The following is a 16,261-nucleotide window of genomic DNA, read 5'->3' as shown; positions in this document are numbered from 1 at the left end:
CCAATTAAATTAGTACTCCAATTGAGTTCAAACTTACCATGCACTGCACCTTACATCAGCAAGAAACAAATAGTGTGAATCAGAAATCTATCAGACATCTTCACATTTAACAATCAACATCATTGAACTTCAGTTAACCTTGAAGAGCAGAAACCGGAAGAAATACCATGACTTCAATATGTTCCTGTGTATTAACTTCAAATGTCATCTACAACATTTTATATTTCTCAGTTCTTACCACTATAGCAGTAGCATCTACTTCTACTACTTAACATTGTAAAGAAGAAAAATCAAGCCTTTTATATAGATGGCTTACAAGATCAATGATGGAGATTAACTTAATACCAAGGGCTTATATTTGTTTTCTAAAAGCATATGTATTTCAGAATATAATATTTTTCATGTACTTCCTGTAGAACACAAAATAGCTTTGCCTATTCCTGCCAATGAAATTTGCATGCTTCTCAAGGAAAATAAGACAAAAGAGCAGGGTCATAAAATATATTTTGGCTTTTCAATATTGCATCTACGTTGAATTTTAGGAATTTCCTATTACTTTTACAATAAAGTACATTTTTAATATTTCTCTTAGGAATATTCCATTTTTTGACTGACATTCTCTTGATGTTTTCTTGAATTTTCAGAAAATATGAAGTTTGTCCTTGAGATTGTATGGCATCCTTCAATGAGCAAAAAAGTTGAAGTACCCTTGCACTCGTGCTTCGTTTGAATGGTCCTATAGCTTCCATCAATCCTTGAGTGGCTTTGATAGACCAGCTCTCCAGATTCCTTCCAAGGCATCTTCCGCAATCATATGTAAACATCTACATTACAACACCATTCAACCATCATCATTCATAGAATTGTTGTTATGACCAAGAACATCTAAAATTAAACCTCATCATCATCAACTATCATTATAATCATTTGTTTATAAAAATCATCATCAAGATGATGAAGGTTACTCCTCTTATTCAACCACACATTTAAAAGAGAAATAAATTGTTGAGAAATTTAGCCTCATAGTGAATTGAAGCAAATTCCATATGTAATATATGTTAATATATATGTGTGCGTGTTAGTGGATTTATGTTGATATCATATTGAGATGATATCCTTATGGATTTATGTTATAGCATAATGTGTTCTATATCAATCCTCCCTAACCAAGAGGGAGTGTTAAGATTATAGCTACTGTCGGATTGATTGAATACTAACATACAATGTTGATATAATATATTATATATATTATATTATAATTATACTATATATATAATATTATAAATAGATTATATTATATATATAATACATATGTTATATTGTGATTTATATTGTTAATATATTAACTAATAATGATTAATCATAGAGATGTCCCCTACTCTTATATTTATAAGAGATTGGGATTTGCATTTGAAATACACCAATAACAATGGCAGTGCTATTTACATTTGCTGAAAACAATCCATGATTTTCAACATGGTATCAGAGCACCAGGCTACAAATGGAAAGGAACTTAAGGAAAGATTATTCATGATAAAGTAGACCAAACATAATTATCTGGTATGATATCCAGGATGATAAAACGATAAGAAATTATATATATGAGTGAGAAATTGTCGTTCATGTGGAATGTAACTCAGAATACACAGAATATATCTAATATCAAATGGAACAATACCTATAATAAAGCAATGATACATATTCCATGGGAGAATTAGAGTACAGGAGAATCAAACAAAGGTCGAACGAAGCCAAGACAAAGACAACGAATGAGGAGGAATCCTATCCCTGGATACCATAAAAAAGGAGATAAGAGAAGAGGATGTGAAGGGAGAGCCTATTAGAATGACTACCTATGGATTTAGCAACAACTATTGAAGGATCATGGCAGGCCAATCTGCTGCAGTGGCAAATCAAACAAATGCTACAAGTACTAACATGGTAAAAAATGCGATAGGAAGTTAAATAAAATGTCTTATGTGTGTTTGCAATTTTAAATGTTTTAATAAAGTCCTCTGTGTGGTGGCATAACTGGAGTAGTAATTTGATGAACTCTCCAGGGATAGCCACTTAGGACAATGTGTGTTTGTTTTCAGCTAAGTTAGTTTTCTTTAAGTCAGAGTTTTTGAGTGATTAATAATTAAACAAATCAAGTACTAGAAAGCGACAGGAAGTTGGTGGCAGTTTTGGATTCCTCATAATTTGTAAAACGACTCCCTGTTCTTGATAATGGATGACGTTTCATCTTCCCACATCAGAAGGGAGGAAAACATTGAAAAGGCAGATTTTTGGAATGTAATAGAGGTTCTCGAAAGTAGAGCAGAAGAATATAGAAAGTTTTGGTGTTTTTTCGGATTTTTGGTGAGTCTTTAGTTTGGATGGTGATTTGCTTTGTTTCCTTTTCCTGAATCGATATTCTGAACTATTGGATTACATTGATGGTTTTGTTTTAGAACAATATTATATTAATCAGTTTTGAATCGAAATCAAATTTTGTTGTTTGGAAATGATCTTAGGAAATACGATTTCTGGTTTCCTTGCATGTAAATATCTACCGTTTTGAGAGTCACAGCAAGAGATGGAGTTTTTTTAAACTCTCCACGATCTAGTTTCTGGGATCGTGGAGTTATGTATTATAGGTTTTCTGTGTTTTTTTATGTTATCCTTATTCCTTTTATTTTGTCTCATACCCACGTGGAATCCAAATTCTAATCAGGTGAATGTGTTCATCTATTCACCGATACGTTTAATAGTATGATTGTATGTGAGTGTGAGGAGTGTCGAACTAAGGTATGAATTTGCATTTCTGATTTATGTTAAAGAAGGCACTTGCCTCGGCTAACTTGGATTCGAATTCCAATTTCGCATGCAAACATGCGAAGAAGATTTGGACATTGTTAATGTTGATTAGAAGCAATTTTTGTTCATTTTGATATTTTGATTTATTTTTGAAGGTGATAAGTTTAACCATGTCTTGTAATTATTTGGTGAAAGAGTTTGGGTCAACCTAAGTTAATTGAGGCAGAAAACGAATGCTGCTACAAGAGGTTAAGAAAGCTCCTGTCGCCTATCAGGGTTAGGAATTGTTAAAAAGAAAGGTAGTTGAACGACAATCTGGGATAAGTTAGAATTTATCCTGGAAGGTGTATGTGACCCTTGAAGCAACTTAGTTGAGTGATTGATTTCCTCCTAGGTTTTCCAATGTGAGGCTCTGCATCACAATCACCTATATACATTGTCAGCAAAGTACATAGATACACAACAAAGAATCACCACAAGGAAATTATTGATACAGGCATGCTAGAAAGAGAATGACAGAAAGGAGATTGTGCAAAGACTGTAGACTGTACAAACAGATTGCAGTCCATGGAAATAGCAACACAATCTATACAGAGAGATCACAACTTGCATGTGATAGAATAGGTTGTACGTACACCAAATAAGGAGAAGATCAAGAGTGGGAGTGTTTCGTAGACAAAGAAATTAAAGAACAATATTCAGTATCTTAGTATAATCAGAAAACTATATCAAGTACAGAGGTATTATTCAAGTAATACTACGTGCACTCGAGCATACAAACCATGGTCAATATAATAGTATATATCTACCTAGTTAGCGGGAAGCTATATCTACACAATGAATGCAATATACATATACACACAAAGGAATAAATAAGCATCAATGCACAGACTCTTATAGATGATTTGTACCACATTGTTGATTAGTATGGGACCAAACCTTGTGTTCGATAGCACTGAAGGTTTGAGTCTTGGAATTCGATGTTCGAAAACAACAGTAATTAAATTCTACATCTTGCTCACATCTTTGTTGGAAATTTTTATCATCGCAAAAACTTTATGTACAGTCAGTGAACAAGAGAGATATAGTAGCGATAGGCAAGAACACACAAAATAAATTAAGGAATAAAGAAATGGGAAACCTACAGTAAAATCTCAATCATCATTGAATCAGCTGGACATCTAAAGATTACACAAATAAAGAAATATATTACATATACGAGTTTAGCATGAAATCGAACAAGGGAGAAGTCCATAGAATAGTGAAAATGATAAAAAACTTTTTTTTTTAAAAACATTAATCATCAATAACATATCTTTGCTTATCACGACTACCAGATAATTAGACAGGAGATAGACATGGGAAACTATTGCTTAATTAATAAACAAATGTCACGTTGGCATTTGACCTTCAAAAACTGCGTCAAACTCCTTGACAAAGAAAGCAAGGAAGCAATGTGTCTTCTAGTAACATGATGGCTCTTCCGCCCCATCCAAATAATGACAAGCACAACAATGACATGTATTTGAGCAGATAAGAAAGATGAGGAAAGGCATTGAAGGAATATAAGTGGTGGATCAATTAAAAAAGATTTTGAATTACATACTAGAAAACAAAAATTGCCAGTTATGTTTAGTCCGCATGATATCCTTGGCAGATGCTTAAGGGAAGATTGGGAAATCATAGTAAGACTCCCACGGGTCATATATTTCTTTATAAATAAACAACTTCAGGTTATAGTGATTTGTCTAATGCACAAGATCATTGGTAATCAAATGAACGTGGAGTAACACAATGCATACTACAATTTACCAATTTGACTTAGGAAATAATAAAGTATCTTTGCAATATTGACAAGCAGAGTCTCCCCCACATTCGACGAGCGTAGCTAGGTAGAGAAACATTTAGAAGGATTATTCTTTTAGGAAGAACATTATTATTAGATTCTCGGCTACACAGGAAAGGAATCTAAATTCCCCACAACCAAACCAAGTTCGTAGAAAGGAAAATAACCAAAGGATAGTAACTTTTGAATGTGCCTCTAAATGTGATAAACATGTCGGATGGTAATGTCATTTGTAGAGAGGAAGATGACAATTATACTCTTCGAAAATGTTAAACTCTGATTATTTCATAAGATTGACATATATAGACATAGCAATTGCTAGATTTAATTTTCTATTTGAGTTAACATAATCTAGTTCGGTGCATAAAACAAATATAAATTTTTTAATTATTGAAAGTACTGACAAGTTTAGACCGACTGTAGTTAACAAATCCTTCTCCTAAATCAGTTGTGACAGTTTGTGGTTGTATAGTTGAAGTTCGCTGCAACCAAAGTTTGGTTGGACCAATTTACGGATTTATATCCATATTCATATTCCATCTACTCTTCAAATCCTCATTACATGAACCTATTGTTCTTACCTCAATGTGTTGAAGATATGGATATGCAAACAACTTTTTCTAAAGAAGAGTGGGATTTAACCTTGCCAAATTTAGACACATTATTATAATCATGATTGCTTGAAATTTGAGTTTATAGTGTTTGATGGTAGAGTGGAACATTGTGTTGATAGAGAATCCAAAGTTCAAGTTACACTTGGGTATTGTGGAATGGAGGATATCGCATTTATAATTTCTTATAGAAGAGAGGAGTGAACCTCGAAAGATCCTAAAAATACAACAATTTAATATTGCTAATAATTTTTGAATGTAGAATTTTTGCAACAGGAAATGCCTAAAAGGAACGTGGTTGCTTGTAATGCTACAATTCCAAGATATGCTTAGGAAGGTCGAGTAAGAATGGCCTTGGATCTATTTTTGAAGATGATCATGTTGGGAGTTTGATATCTGTGATTAGAGGAGCAGTGACCTATCTTTGGGGTCAACTTGATCCAAATTGAAATCAAGCTTGTTGATGGTCTCTTCAGATATAGAGATTGACGACTAACATAGTTAGAAGTTGATATCATTCATGCATGATCGTCTCTCACTGGAATAAATTTAAAATTATAAAAAAATTTATAAAAACTCTATGTAAGTGGGAATTTTACATTGAGGAGGGTGAATAATTAGCTTAACCAATGTCTCATTCCCCATTAGAGGCATTTTTCTTGTTTGATGTATATGGACCTTCATCGGAGCAACTTGTATCAAGAACGTTAATGTGCAAATTAGTATTCATTATCTTTGATTATTATATTTACTTGCTTATTATTTGTAATTCTACACACTATAAGAGTTAATTGCCTTGATCTTTTCCTTTCTGTCTGAGGATGCTCTTGCAGGAAAAGAAGGTTGGTACTTTACCAAATATAGTGCAAACTCAATCTTATGGCAACAACTCTAAAGGAGTTATTCATTAGTCAGACTCAAAAAGCGAATATCTTTGATGATTGAGATTATGAGTATCCTTTCATATCAAGAGAGTTCAATACTTCATCAGAGACAACCATATATAAGGAGCTCAAAAGATTGATACTTAGACGAAGTCTAATAGACCTGTGTATGACTATATGATTGTAATGGGCCTACTCATATGTACATCATGACAAAGTAATAACTTGTCACCTGAAGGTTGAAAGATAAATATCAAATTCAGAGGGAGTTCGACAGACATCCTTGGGTGAAGAGAGTCTCAAAGAAAGTAACTACAAGACCTAACTTCCCAGGATCATTGTTCATAGGGAGAATTTTTGAGGTACAATCCTTTGTGAATAATATCTTTTTTATGAGGGAGAAGTTCTAAGTAAAATTTATTGTAATGTATTCTTCTCTATGAAAGAGAATTAAGGTGAAAGCCTTTGTACCACCCTCTAACTAGGTTCATGGTGGTTGCTATTTCATATATGATATGTAATGAAAGGTGACGATCTTTCATTGACATATATAAACAGAAGGTAACCATTGTAAGGTGACATCTTATAAATGGTAGCCCTGTTATCATGGTTCTTCGGGCTAGATTTTGCCAGACACCATGAAAATCAATTTGTTATGGTTCTTCAGGCTAGATCTTGCCGGGCACCATAACTTAAATCTATCATAGACCACACTTAAGGCGGTGTTTAAATCTTGTATTATAATTGCTTTAATTCTTTCTTTGCTAATGAGGGAGTGTTGAGAAATTTAGCCTCAATATATTGTGATTTATATTGTTAATATATTAACTAATAATAATTAATCATAGAGACATGTCTCCTACTCTTATATTTATAAGAGATTGGGTTCTGCATTTGAAATACACCAATAACAATGGCAGTGCTATTTACATTTGCTGAAAACGATCCATGATTTTCAGCATAAATAAGAAATTGCAAGAACAGAAACATTTGCATTCTGTTATCTTCAATGAAATGAAATGACATTTCAACATTCTGGAAAGTAATCTGCGAGACAGAACCACAATGTACACTTCTGGAACTGAGCACTGAGACCCTCCATCTTTGTATATGTGGCACCAATAACTTTCTTAGAATATTCTAGAAAGTGAAACTTTCCTCTTTTAGTGCCCAGCAGTTCAGTAGATCTATTTCCCACCTAAATGAGTTTTCTCTCTTCATTTTTGTATCGAAACTTGAGTCTTGATGGCACAACTTCTGGAAGTCATAACTTTTTGCAGAATGATTTGTGGTGGGTATGAAGAGTACTTAGGGATTGGCAGCATAGTAGAGTATTTAAGGATTTTCCCTGTTTCTGCATTCTTCCACCACATAGGCTGACCTGCCATGCTTGTCTTGTCCTACCTTATTGGGCACACTGATGGATATTTTTTGGAATTCCTTATTTCAGTTCCATTTCCACCAAAAGAGGTTATACGCCTTAATGTTTTACCTTTGCATTTTGAAGTCTTTGGTTCCCATTGTCCTGGGCGCATTGCAGGGTGGCTGGAGGAATGGATGTTTTTGGAAAATCCTACTTATAGTGCAATCTCCGCCATCGTACTTGGTGCACCATGCTTGCTTTTGGACTCTGCATTCTCCTCTTCTTATGTCCTTTCTCATGAATCCCCACCATGGTACGAGACCCGCCTCTTTTCAATTCCCTTTTGCACATGCTATTGGGAGGATGTTCTTTGGATTGAATTACTGTCATAAAGGTATACACACCTCCTATTCGTTGACTTTGTATTTTTGCATTTTGTCTTTCAACTTCCCTTGTTAAGGTGCATTGGAGCAAGTCGCGTAGAGATGAAATTCTGGGATTATTCTTATTTCCTGTTTATCCTTCCATAGACTTATGTGCATCTATGCTTATTGCCTTATTAGCCATTTTGCATGATTTTCTTCCTTCATAGGATTCTCTTTTTCGAGTCTCTATTCCCCCCTAAATTGCATAAAGCCACCACTTCATGTGTCCTTTTCCATTTCTGGTTTGCTTCTTTGTTCATTCCTTTCAGATTCTATCCCTTTGTGTTTTAGCTAGTGTTTCTTCCTTAAGCCCTCTTTAAGACTGTTTTTTAAATTAGTTGCCTTTTAGGATGTCCAAGAGATGACACAGATCTTTGTGTGAGAATTCCCCCCCCCATCTCTTATCAATCTTTATCTTTCCTATAATCATTAAATCCTGATACATGCTTCTAACTGCAAATGAAAAAGGTATCCATCCAAACCTAATCTCGATGAACCAATGATCTTTTTTCTCCATCTTTGTTTCAACTTGACTTCATCATCATAAAGGAGTCTCTGCATCTCTAGCAATATCTCTGGGCACTGAACATTGTCCAGTTTTTAATTGAACGTGAGAGTTTGTATTCCCAAATTGCTTCATTTTAAATACACTTCTTCATCTTCTAGACTTATCTATCATTCTTAGGGGCTCTCGGGCCTAATTGCTTTTTCACCTTGTGAATTTCAGTAGTGTTCTAGTGACTTCCTATCTTCGTTGTTTTATTCCATTCCCATCCTAGGCATACTTGAGTGTTATTCTCAGCTTAATCTTTGCTTAAGCAATGTGTATTCCTGATCTCAAAACACGGAGATAGAATGCAGACATAAGCAAAAAAATTCCAAATGTGGAATGATAAATGAAACATGGACCTAAAATAACCTAAGAACTTAAAAGAAAATTGAGGATCCTTGTCTAATTTGGGGTGTGTGCAAGGCACAAGAGAACCCACCATTGTGCCTCCACCATAAATTCTTCCCCACAATCTTCTTCCTTTTTTTGTGGGATTGAACCCACAATTGTGCCTCCACCATAAATCATCTTTTCATGCAATCAATTCTTCTCTTGTGGATTTAAGCCCGTCATTGTCCACCCACCTCCACCAAGATTTTGTTATCTATTCTTCACTCTTTGCGTCACCTGCCTTTAAATTATGAGAACCAAAAGTAGTTTGCCAAGTTGACGAGGTCTAAAGTCGGCAAGTTACCCCGTCATTGACCTCTTCATCTACAACTTCATCATTTGTACACGAATCATTATAACAAACTTTATGAAAATCAGAGAATTTAATAATTAGCTCTTCATTCTCGCCATCCACTTTTTCAATGTTCTCTTCCTTTTGTGCATTTAATTGCACTTCATCTGTCAACATTTCCTTTTTCTCTAAAGATATTTTAACATTGCATTCTTCTTGCTGTAATGTAAATATCAGAAGTTTTCTTATATTTTTACAGTTTTTGCCCATCCTTACAAAATCTTCATGTTACGAATCACAAACTGAACAGCTCTTGAATCTTTCTAATCTCCTATTCAAGAAAAAGGTTCTCTTCATTAACTGGATAAAATATAGTGTCTTCACAAGCTAACATTTCAACCTCTAAATCAGTTAATTGAAACGAACTTTTGCAGCAATATAGTTTTCTGTCGCGATCACATTTTTATTTCAGCATTGTCCACTACCATGATGACTTTCTCTCCTTTCTTTTCACCTTCCTTCATATTTGCAAACAAAACACTATTTGACAGCAGGTGTTAGATATTCTGATTTCCCAAAATTGAGGACCCATGTTTAGAAACATTCTGACAGCCATTAGCAAATTTAATTGGTAGAGCTGCCATGATATTTTTAACTGCACTGAATTCATTAATCTCAATCCTAATTGAAGGATCCAACTAAGAAGATAATTAGAAGAAATATTGAATGTCTCCACATCAAGCGCACAGCAGCCAAAACAAAAGAAAAACTGCTACAACAAACCAAGAAAAAAACCTGCAACACAGAAGAAATCAGAAGAAGATTTGTTAAGAGAAAATCCTTTTGGGTTTAAGGATGGCATGGACCCTGGAATGCTTCCGCATCACCTATATGGTGTTGAACCAAGAGCATTTGCATAAACATGTCTGTTTATTCTGTGTGTTAATTCTTTCAGTGTTTATAATGCGATGAGGTTCTACTCCAGTTTTGGATGTTACTTCTAGCTGCAATACCCCAATGGGTGCAATGTTATTTTGTGCCATATTATTATTTCTTAATAGTTAATACCCATACATACCAGATAGCATGGATGGGTTGAAGGAAGAAGAAATGCATTCTCAGAAGTCTTAATCCCAGTCTTTCATCTTATTTGGCAAATTTAATAAAATTGAAGTTGATGGCAACTATATTCAACCTTTACCGAGATCTACTTATAATTTTGTTTGTCGGAGTCTTTTCATAAAATCCCTTGCTTATACTTATTAAATTATGAAAAATACTATCGTACTTTAGAACAGGAAAGTATATGTGATACAACTATGCAGCAAATGCATTTATTAATATTGGACAATGTAAACGATAGAACTGTGTACTGTGTTACATATGGCGTTGATCCATGCTCATCTATACCATGATCCTGCCATGTGCAGAACAGTGTACTGTGTTACATATAGCGTTGATCCATGCTCATCCATACCATGATTCTGCCATGTGCAAACAAGATCTGAACAGTAATCTACTTAATTGAACTTATGGAGTTCCAACAATTTAATTAATCATTTCCAATTTCACATGTTTGCAATCATATGAACTATGTAGTAATATAAAATGAAACAAAAGAGTTGAATTGTAAAATGCTACTTCCCTATTGACTTTTTATGCATGAGATCGCATATATGATCAAATATTAATAAAAAATCCAACCCTCTTACCACATTTGCAGGAAGAGGTAGAAAAAGAGGCCCCTGGTTTAATGAAAGAAGCAGAACGATTTTTTGTGTTGACCCATATTGATCGTCTGTGGAAAGAACATTTACAAGCAATTAAGTTTGTCCAGCAAGCTGTGGGTTTGCGTGGTTATGCTCAGCGAGATCCACTTATAGAGTACAAACTAGAAGGTTACAATTTGTTTTTGGAAATGATGGCTCAGATTCGCCGTAATGTTATATATTCCATTTACCAGGTCAGTCTTGCACATGTTTTCTGCTACATGTTCATGTGTTATAGTTTTAAACATTTCTTACAGGTTCTGAAATTTTACATTTGTAGCTTAAGTAGATTGCGTTTTGAAAGAGGCCAGAAAATCTGATTTTCAATGCTTACCAAGATTGCATTAACTGTGTGCAGTTCAAACCAGTAATGGTCAAGGCTGCAACAAATCAAGCTCCCAATCAGGGTAGGAAAAATTCAACCGGTCAGCAAGGCACAATTAGTGGCACCACCACCCAAAGAACTGACGGCAGTGACTCAGTCCCTGCAGCTCAAATTTCATCATAGTTCGTTGAACACTAATAGATCTACTAATAGTACCGGATAAGCAATGGAAGCTTAAGAATTGACATTTTGATTGTGTTGCAGTGTTATTTAGCAGGTTGGTATACCTGAATAATCATCTGGGATTTGTGGATTTGTATATCTTTTCCACACCTGAGATGTATTATGTACATTATTTAACGAAAAACGTTTAATAGACCATACATTCAATATTTTAGATCTCCAAATGGTATAAATATATCCTATCAGTATCTTCGTAGTTCGTTGCCATTTTAAGGACATTCATTCGTTTAGCAGTGATAATTTAATAAACAAAGTATTTTTCTGATGAGTTCATGAACAATTTGTTTAGGGTTAGCATTGAAGCATTGATTTTCAAAATCAAGTCCGGAAACAACTAGAATTCCTTGTTATTCTTTTATGGATGCTTTGTGGATGTTTTTTGCAACGCAGTATGCCATCTTTACTATACTTACAATAAATTGGCATCTCACACAATATGGAATAGAAATTAATATATGGACACGATAATGAAAGAAAGTGTATGTATGTGTTTGTAACATTGACCCTTTTGTAAAAATGGATTTTATGTACATGGTTGTAATTGTGAATTAGGAGGTCTTTTGAATGAATAGATTATTAAGTAATACATTGATTATTCCATTTCAGCGGTGTAAAGTTGAAACTTCATTTTTGCATTAAAAAATCAAGTTGTGCACATATCTATCTTAAGATGGACAATGGTGGATGTTTGATTGGTTACAATAATTGTAGATAAGTATTCAGAGGGAAGAGGTGGCTATCACTAGTTTCTTAATTAATATACGCAATAGAAGACTCGATATTGAACAAAATTTAATAATTGATGAAGTCTAGCTCTCTCAATTCCTTAACCTCATTTATGCTCATTTTATTGTTAGGAGTCTTTTTGGACTTAATGTAGGATTTAGGGGATTCATTGGGATCATTTACAATGGTTCAAGTTGTGTAAATAGGCCTAGGATTTCAAATTTGAAAATATCTTGCCAAAATGCAAATTTGATTTTCCCAATAAATTTTGGCTTGTGGGAGAGTTGGAGGTTGTCGCTCAACCTTAGATTTAGGATTGTTTATGCAAATAAGGTTGTGGAAGACCATTTAAGGTCTCTTCACTATGCTTTTTAGTCCTAGGCAGTGTTGAAGGACATGACTTTTACAAGGTTAAAGAAATAATCATAGCAACACATTAGGCTTTTGGTTGAAAAAGCATCTTCGTTGTATAGTAGTTCTTGATATGTTTTTCACATTTTATGGCAATTTTATGTGATAACAGATTGAGAATTGCTTTCTACAACCTTGTATGGAACAAGACATACATGGTAATGATTGGACAAGTTTGTGTTATGTCTATATGATCAAATGTAATACGTTTGGTGTGATTTCATTAAGCATTTCTTAAGTTATGACAAAAACACTACAAATTGCCTTGTCGTAGAGCTAGGGTTTTCAAAAAGGTCAAAAAAATGTAACTTTTGATTGTACCATTCAAAAATCACAAAATTAGTAATATTTCATTAGATAATTGCTTAGCTGCCCACAAAAAGGAAATTCTAAAAGTCAATCATAAAGTGCAAGTTATGTTGATCTAAGTATGCTTATTTCATAACATTTTTTGTCAAAACCTTAATGAGTGGATAGTTTAGTAAGACAAATTGTTTTTTTCGAGTTTGTCCCTAAAAGATGAGGGTTTTTAGAATTTGAGTAGCGTGCAGGTTTGAGAAACACGAGTGGGCATTAAATTGAATGAATACCCAATTAGGCATTTCTAGAGCATTGAACCTAGGGCAAAAGTTGTAAGAAATCTTGAAAAGGTAGTTGTGATATTTGAATCTTATCTTGGTTTGTTAAAGTTGTTTATCCTTTGCATCACTATTGGTATCAAAGCTGATACAATCAATAAACACAATTATGAGTAGTAATAAAGAAGGTGAAAGATGTTTATAAGAGTCAATGCAATTAGAGTTGTAGAAAGAATAGATATATAGTTGGGAGAAGTCTTTGCCAAAGAAATGAAGGAAATGAGAATCAAATTGGAGTCAAAATTCGCTAACCAAAGAAGAGTGGTTGCATGGGATGTGAGTGACCAAGAAGAAATAATGGATGGAACAAATTTATAATAGTGATGAGTTGATAATGGAAAGATTGTTGAAGGTCATCAAGGGTGAAGGAACCAAGCTGAAAATGTACTTTCAATATGTGTGACTAGTTTGAGTGGACAAGAACTCCTTGGTTGAATAGGGGAGTTGGACAAGTACTTGGAGTTTGAGTTGGACAAAAACAACATTACTTCTTGGCATGGCATAGTTTGGAAGCTAAAGAGAAAATTCATGCCTAGTGATTACCTAACTAAGATGTATAGGAGGATTGCGAGACATGAAACAAAAATATTTCATCATGACATATAGGATGACATTAAAAAAGTTGCAAAATACCTTAATGCCTGGAAGTATAACTTGCAAGATGAATTGAACCTTACAAGCCCAAGCATACTTGAAGAGTGTTATCAACTAACCTTGAAGGTTGAAGAAAAGTAGCATAGGAAGCAAGAAAATTGTAATAGTGGTAGGGGAAGAAGTCTCAAATGTAGAGGTGCATATGTTGGTAGAGGACAATCAAAAAGAAATTTAGGTAAATCAAGCACCTCACAAGAATAAGTGTCAAGTTCAAGAGGAGGTTCTAGACGAAGGTCTAATTGTAGCAGTAGATTTTGACAAAGAATAGGATTTAATAGTTTCATAGGTAAATGCCACAATTGCAATAAGATTTCAAGTCATCAATCTTGGGAGTGTCCAAAAGAGCAATCAACAACCACATTACAAATTAAAAGAAGGATTCATGTTGCTCAACGAGATGAAGAAAGTGCTAACGCCCTACCTCAACCAAAAGAGCCTAGGATAGTGTTGTCCTGCATTTTGTCACCACAAAGTGTAGGTAACAGTATGAAACTTTTTCAACTTAGTTTTGCATTTCTCTAAAATAATTCATTATTTAATTGCCCAACATTAATCAATCAATCAACCCCAATTTGTATAATGAATCATTTTACTCAAGGCCTTTGTCAAATCATTTTTGTTTTCTTTTTAATAAACCTATGCTTGATTTTTGAAGCCTTCAACATCCTTTTTTGTATTTTTTGAGTGTGTGTGTGTGTGTTTTTACTTTTGGTCTTTTGGTTTTGTTCAATCCCTTTCTTTCAACTTTTCCTTTGTTTCAGTATATCTTAGGGCTTGATTAGACTTAGCAATCAAAAGATATGACCATTTAAGTGCCCAAAAAGTGGACTCTCCATATGCAATTGCATAATTTAAAATATCATGTTATATTTTAATGTTGACATTCACTTTTTGAAAAATGTAACATAAATTCACTTTATGTTATGTTTTTTAAGTTACTTTTATCACTTAAGTGACTATAGAGAACTTTATATTATATTTAAATGTTGAGTTGCTTTTTAAATTTTTCACTTAAGTGACTTTATTAACTATATGGTTTGATTTATTTTTGAGTTACTTTATGTTCTATTTAAAATGTCTAAGTTAAATATTACTTTTTGAAATAATATTTGCACATGATATATTAATTATGTAGTGTAAATATTATTTTTGATCCAATTAAGTGATATTTCTTCAAAAATTAAGTAAACGTGTGCTTAATTGATCACTTAAGTTGTGCAAATGCAACTGTCAAGCCATTTACATGTAAAGGGCCTCCAAGAGTGCAATTTGCACTGGAAAGGCACTTTTAAACATTTCGAACATGTAATAGAACTCCAAGAATGTGATTTGCATTAACTTGGTCTTTTACATGTTAAGTGTCACATGGAAGTGCATTGGGAGAATGTGAGTTTGCTTTCCAAGGCCAAAATTGCTTAATGCATATTATATATTGAATATTTTATAAACAAGCAGAGGGGCCTAAAGAGTGTGATTTGTTCTCTCAACCTCTAAAAGCAAGTTTTTAAAACATGTAATAGAGCCTAGAGAGTGTGATTTGCCTCTTGACTCCAAATACATGCATTTTAAAACATACAAAAGCACATGGAGAGCGTGATTTGCATGAAGATGAAAACACATGTATTTTAAAACATGTAATAGACCTCCAAGAATGTGATTTACATCTCCAATTCCATTTACATGCATTTTAAAACATGCAAAAGCACATGGAGAATGTGATTTGCAGTTCTAGCCATCATATGAATACATTTTAAACATGTAAATGCATCCATAGACCCCAATTTTGCATTCCAACACATGCAAATGCATTTGAGGAACTCTTTTTTGCTTTCCTAAGTCAAAATAACTATTTTTTGGCCACATTGATGTTAAACATGCCCAAAAAATTGGATTTTTATCCATGTTTTTGCATTTTGGAGCCTTGTTTTTGCATTTGGATCCATGTTTTATCATTTGGGGAAGACATTTTTGCATTCACAACTCAATATGTGTGTGTGTGTGCGTGCGCGCACGTGCGCATTTTTTAGCCACATTTGCCCCAAAAATTGGATTTTTATCCACGTTTTGGCATTGGAAACCCATGTTTCTGCATTTTAACATATGCAAATGCATGTAAGGAACACATTTTTGCATTTCTAAGGCAAAAACATCTCATGTTTTGGCAAAAATAGGGCACATTTTTATCAAAAAGCACCTAGAAATCTTAATTGCCAACTCACACTCTTGCATTTGGAGGCCATAAAAATGCATATCCAACTCAAACAAACCAACAACAAGGTCACATTTTTGCATTTGGGAGCTTGTTTTGCCATGTGAAGACTGCATTTTTTCCCTA

At 33.9% G+C, this 16,261-nt stretch overlaps 1 protein-coding gene across 1 annotated transcript in view; it reads left to right on the top strand.

Moving 5' to 3' along the window:
* AGY1 (Albino or Glassy Yellow 1) overlaps window positions 1–11,661 on the top strand; it is a 263,590-nt gene extending 251,929 nt beyond the window's left edge. The window contains exons 20-21 of the mRNA XM_089791085.1: window positions 10,884–11,123; window positions 11,288–11,661. Coding sequence (XP_089647211.1) covers window positions 10,884–11,123; window positions 11,288–11,437 — 390 coding nt within the window. The 3' untranslated portion in view covers window positions 11,438–11,661. The remainder of the gene's footprint in view (window positions 1–10,883; window positions 11,124–11,287) is intronic.
* The last annotated feature ends 4,600 nt before the right edge of the window (window positions 11,662–16,261 follow it).

The sequence above is a fragment of the Cupressus sempervirens genome, chromosome 1 (genome assembly GCF_028749045.1).
Source record: "Cupressus sempervirens isolate cs-2001-9-10 chromosome 1, ASM2874904v1, whole genome shotgun sequence".
NCBI lineage: Eukaryota > Viridiplantae > Streptophyta > Pinopsida > Cupressales > Cupressaceae > Cupressus > Cupressus sempervirens.
Note: the sequence above shows the minus strand (reverse complement) of the source record. Positions and strands in the feature narration are given on the sequence as shown.